At 64.4% G+C, this 4,705-nt stretch overlaps 1 protein-coding gene across 2 annotated transcripts; it reads left to right on the forward strand.

The window, feature by feature from the left end:
* Nucleotides 1–669: 669 nt before the first annotated feature.
* On the forward strand, nt 670–3,600 carry UXT (ubiquitously expressed prefoldin like chaperone). Of its 2 annotated transcripts, XM_054808601.1 has the most exons (6): nt 670–794; nt 1,108–1,189; nt 1,994–2,058; nt 2,525–2,632; nt 3,204–3,267; nt 3,362–3,600. In XM_054808601.1, the coding sequence occupies exons 1-6, from the start codon at nt 718–720 to the stop codon at nt 3,413–3,415; spliced, it is 450 nt and encodes a 149-aa protein (XP_054664576.1). In that variant the 5' UTR covers nt 670–717; the 3' UTR covers nt 3,416–3,600. The 2 variants fall into 2 exon arrangements, with proteins under 2 accessions (XP_054664576.1, XP_054664577.1); XM_054808602.1 differs by lacking the exon at nt 3,204–3,267.
* Nucleotides 3,601–4,705: the final 1,105 nt, after the last annotated feature.

Genomic DNA, 4,705 nt, shown 5'->3' on the forward strand with positions numbered 1-4,705 from the left:
GAGCCTATAGAGGTGTGGGGGGGTTGGAGCCTATAGAGATGTGTGTGGGGTATGGAGCCTATAGAATTGGCAGGGGGGGTATGGAGCCTATAGAGGTGGGGGGTATGGAGCCTATAGAGGTGTGTGGGGGTTGGAGCCTATAGAGGTGTGGGGGGGTATGGAGCCTATAGAATTGGGGTGGGCTATGGAGCCTATAGAGGTGGGGGGCATGGAGCCTATAGAGGTGGGGGGTATGGAGCCTATAGAGGTGTGTGGGGGTTGGAGCCTATAGAGGTGTGGGGGGGTTGGAGCCTATAGAATTGGGGTGGGTTATGGAGCCTATAGAGGTGTGTGGGGGTTGGAGCCTATAGAGGTGTGGGGGGGTTGGAGCCTATAGAGATGTGTGTGGGGTATGGAGCCTATAGAGGTGGGGGGTATGGAGCCTATAGAGGTGTGTGGGGGTTGGAGCCCATAGAGCTGGAGGGGGATGGGGCCGATAGAGGCGGGATGCCGGCCCATGGCACCTATGGGGGCTGGGGGCGTACGGCCCCTATAGGCCTGGGGGCGGGGCCTACCCGGCCCCTATAGACGGAGGCCGCGCGGTTCCCGCCGCTCCTCTCAACGCGTCGCACGGAGATGACGCAATCGCGCCGGGCCGGTCGCGCGGCGCCGAGGCGCTCGCTCCGCGCGGCTCCGCCCTCCGCGCCGCGTCGCGTCGCGATGACGTAAAGGGCGGCGATGGCGGCGGCGGCGGCGGCGGGGAAGGCGCAGCGCTACGAAGCCTTCGTCAGCGACGTGCTGCGCCGCGACCTCCGGTAGGTGACGTCAGGCGGCGCCCCACCCCTCGCCCCGCCCCCTGACCCTGACCACGCCCACCCGGCCCCGGGGGCGCCGCTCTGACCCCGCCCACGCGCTAGGCCCAAGCTCACGCCTTCTGACCACGCCCCCTCCTCCTGACCACGCCTCCCTTCCCTTTTGGCCACGCCCCCGCTCCAACCCCCGGCCACGCCCCCTCCCTGGCCACGCCCCCACCTTCTCCCCCTCTGTTGTTCCCACCGGCTCCGCCCCCCACGGGGCGTGGCCCGGCCCCCCGAGGCCCCGCCCCGAGGCCAACAGCGCCCCCCGCAGGCGGGTGCAGGAGCAGCGGGACGGCGTCTTCGAGCAGCAGGCCCAGGTGCTGCAGCTCCGCACCGCCCTCTGCCGCCTCCAGGTGGGCGGGGCCTAAAGGGGGCGGGGCCTAAAGGGGGTGTGGCCTAAAGGGGGCGGGGCCCGAGGGGAGGGTAGGGGCGGGGCCTAGGAGGGGGGAAAGGGTGGGATTTGGGGGTACGCGGGGGGGGGGGGAGCGGGGAATTGGGGGGGGTCTCAGGGGGTTCCGGGAACAAGGATGGTATTTTGGGGGGTGAGGGGCTATTTGGGAGGGTCCCTGGGGGGGGGATTTGGGGGGATTATGGGGGTATTGGGGGGGTCTGAGGGTATTTGGGGGTCCCTGGGGGGTATTGGGGGTACATGTGGCTGTTTTGGGGTCCCTGTAGGCATATTTGGGGGGATTATGGGGGTATTCGGGGGTCCCTGGGGGGGATTTGGGGGTACATGTGGCTGTTTTGGGGTCCCTGTAGGCATATTCGGGGGTCCCTGGGGGGTATTCGGGGGTCCCTGGGGGGGAATCTGGGGGTACATGTGGCTGTTTTGGGGTCCCTATAGGCATATTTGGGGGGATTATGGGGGTATTTGGGGGTGCCAGGGGGGTATTTGGGGGGATCTGGGGGAATTGGGGGGGGGGGGGTGTCCCTGGAGCGTATTGGGGGGGGTCTGGGGGTATTTGGGGATCCCTGGGGGGGGATTTGGGGGTACATGGGGGAATGGGGGGTCCCTGGAAGGTATTGGGGGGGATTATGGAGGTATTTGGGGGGATCTGGGGGAATTGGGGGGGGGGTCCCTGGAGGGTATTGGGGGGGGCTGGGGGTATTTGCGGGTCCCTGTGGGGGGGATTTGGGGTGCTGAGGGCCCCCCCCAGGAGGCGGCCGCCCCCCTGCGCACCCAGGTCGACCTCGGCTGCAACTTCTTCGTCACGGCAGAAGTGTGAGTTGGGAGGTGGGGTGGGTGGGTACCCCAAACACCCCGTGGGACCCCCAAATACACCCAAACAACCCAAAAAACGCCTGGGACCCCCAACCATCTCCCCGGAACCCCCCTCTAAGGACCCCAAAATCTCTCTGGGACCCCCAAGCCCCCCCCCCAAACACTGCAGGGACCCCCAAAATCCTTCTAACCCCCTGTCAGGGACCCCCAAATCCCCCTTAAAACTGCCCCGGGACCCGTCGTATTCCCCCCCAACCCTCCCTTAACCCCCCCCGGCACCCCAAAACACCCCATAACCCCCCCGGGACCCTCAACCCCCCCCTGAGCTCCCCCCTGTTGACCCCATAACCCTCACAGGGCCACCCTAGGATGCTTGGGGACCCCCAATACCCACCCTGGGACCCCCAAAGTGACCCCATGACCCCCCCCCCCCCCACTGTGTGTCGTGTCCCCCCCCCCTCCCCAGCCCATCCCCACAACGAGTTTTCGTGGCTCTGGGCTACGGGTTCTTCGCGGAGCTGACGCTGCCCGAGGCCCTGCGCCACCTCGACCGCCGCAGCCGCCTCCTCGACCGGTGAGCCACGCGCCCCTCCCCCCCCCCCCGGCCTGGCCACGCCCCCTCACGTTTAGGCCACACCCCCTCCAAAAGGCCCCACCCACTGTGACCCCCCCCCCAGTGTTAAAGCTCTGTAGGGGCGGCTGGAGGAGGGGCCTGGCTCGATAGGCCACGCCCCCAGCAAAAAGGCCACGCCCCATCAAGGCCACACCCCCATAGGCCACACCCATACAACCAGGCCACGCCCCCTCCAAACGGCCCCACCCACAGCAACAGGCCCCACCCCCCTTGCACTGAGCCATGAGTCCCTATAAAGCCACGCCCCCCACCCTCAGACCACGCCCCCACCCTCAGACCACGCCCCCACCCTCAGACCACGCCCCCACCCTCAGACCACGCCCCTTTCCCCTAAGCCACACCCCCTCTGCCAGAGCCTGCCCTGGGCAGTTCTGAGATGACCACGCCCCCTGCTAAAGCCCCGCCCCCTCACCCAGGCCACGCCCCCCACCCCTAGAAGGAAGCTGGGCTCAACTGTGGAGGCTCCTCCCCCCCTCCTGAAGCCACGCCCCTTCCCCCCCCCTCACCGCAGGCTCAGCGAATCCCTGACGAGGGACGGGGCCAAGATCCGGGCCCACATCAGGCTGGTGCTGGAGGTAACCCCTGGGCCACGCCCACTCCCCTGGGCCACGCCCACTCCCCTGGGCCACGCCCACTCATCTGAGGCTCCTCCCCCCCTCCCTCCCCCAGGGCCTCCGGGAGCTCCAGGGTCTCCAGGACCCTCCGACGACCCCTGACCCCTGACGGCCCCGCCCACCCTGGACGCCTGGGAGTACCGCGTGTGTAAGCCCGTAGTAACGGCTGCGCAAACCTGTCGTAGCGCCCGTGTAAACCTGGAGTAACTTGTGTGTAAAGTCGGAGTAAAGTGTGTGTAAACCTGGAGTAACCCGTTTTTAAACACTTTGGAGTAAAGTGCGTGTAAACCTGGAGCTGCATGTGTAAACGTGGGGTAACGCGTAAGCGTGGGGTATAACACGCCAAACCAGCGTGAAGCCTGGGTAAACCTGTAGTGATGTGTGTGTAAAGCTGGTGTAACACGGTCTAGTGTGGAAACCTAGAGCGAGGCACGTGTAAACCCAGAGTACAGCGCGCACGTGTGTGTAAACTCCTAGTAAGATGTGTGCGAATCCAGTGTAAAGTGTGTGTACATGTGGAGGAGCGTGCTTTTAAACCTGACGTAGTGCAGGTGGAAACCTGGAGTAAGATGAGTGCAGATCTAGAGCAAATGTATGTAAACCTGGAGTAAGGCGTGTGCAAATCCAGAGTACAGTGTGTGTGTGCGCGTGTAAATTCCTATTAAGGTGTGTGCAAATCCACGCGTGTTTAAACCTGGCCTAGTGCAGGTGCGAACCCGGAGTAAAGCGAGTGCAAACCTAGAGCAAGCGTGTGTAAATCCAGAGTACAGTGCCCATGTGTGCGTGTGTGTAAACTCTTAGTAAGGTGCATGCAAACCTGGCGTAGTGCAGGGGCAAACCCCGAAGTAAGGCGAGTGCAAACCCAGAGCAAGTGCGCGTAAACCTGGGGTAAGGCGTGTGTAAATCCAGAGTACGGTGCCCGTGTGCATGTGTGCATGTAAACTCCTAGTAAGATGCGCACAAATCCACGTGCGTTTAAACCTGGCGTAGTGCAGGGGCAAACCCCGGAGTAAGGCGAGTGCAAACCCAGAGCAAGTGTGCGTAAACCTGGAGTAAGGTGCGTGTAAGCCCAGAGTAAAGTGGGTGTAAAGCTGGAGTAATGTGCGAGTAACCCCAGGGGGGTGTGCGCGTGTGTGTGACACACATGGGTGCACCCACTGTGGGTGGGGAAACGAGGTGTAAAGGAGGAGTAACGAGCGAGCAGACCCCGAGGAAAGGAGGTGTAAAGCCATAAGCAGCGAGCCCCGCAAGCCCCGCCCCCTTCCCCCAGCGTCGCCCCGCCCCTTTACGCCCTGACGTCACCCGGCCCCGCCTCCTCCTCGTCCACCTCCCTTTCCTCCCCCCCTCCCCTCGCGCGCTCTCTCTCTCTCCCCCCCCCTACCCCCACCCCCCCCCCCCC

This window comes from Grus americana, chromosome 38, assembly GCF_028858705.1.
Source record: "Grus americana isolate bGruAme1 chromosome 38, bGruAme1.mat, whole genome shotgun sequence".
NCBI classification, from domain to species: domain Eukaryota; kingdom Metazoa; phylum Chordata; class Aves; order Gruiformes; family Gruidae; genus Grus; species Grus americana.

Coding starts and splice junctions, on each gene's coding strand:
- UXT (XM_054808601.1), top strand. CDS start 718: ATGGCGGCGGCGGCGGCGGCGGGGAAGGCGCAGCGCTACGAAGCCTTC. Junction 2,059..2,524: donor TTCTTCGTCACGGCAGAAGT/GTGAGTTGGGAG, acceptor CCCCCTCCCCAG/CCCATCCCCACAACGAGTTT. Junction 2,633..3,203: donor CGCAGCCGCCTCCTCGACCG/GTGAGCCACGCG, acceptor CCCTCACCGCAG/GCTCAGCGAATCCCTGACGA.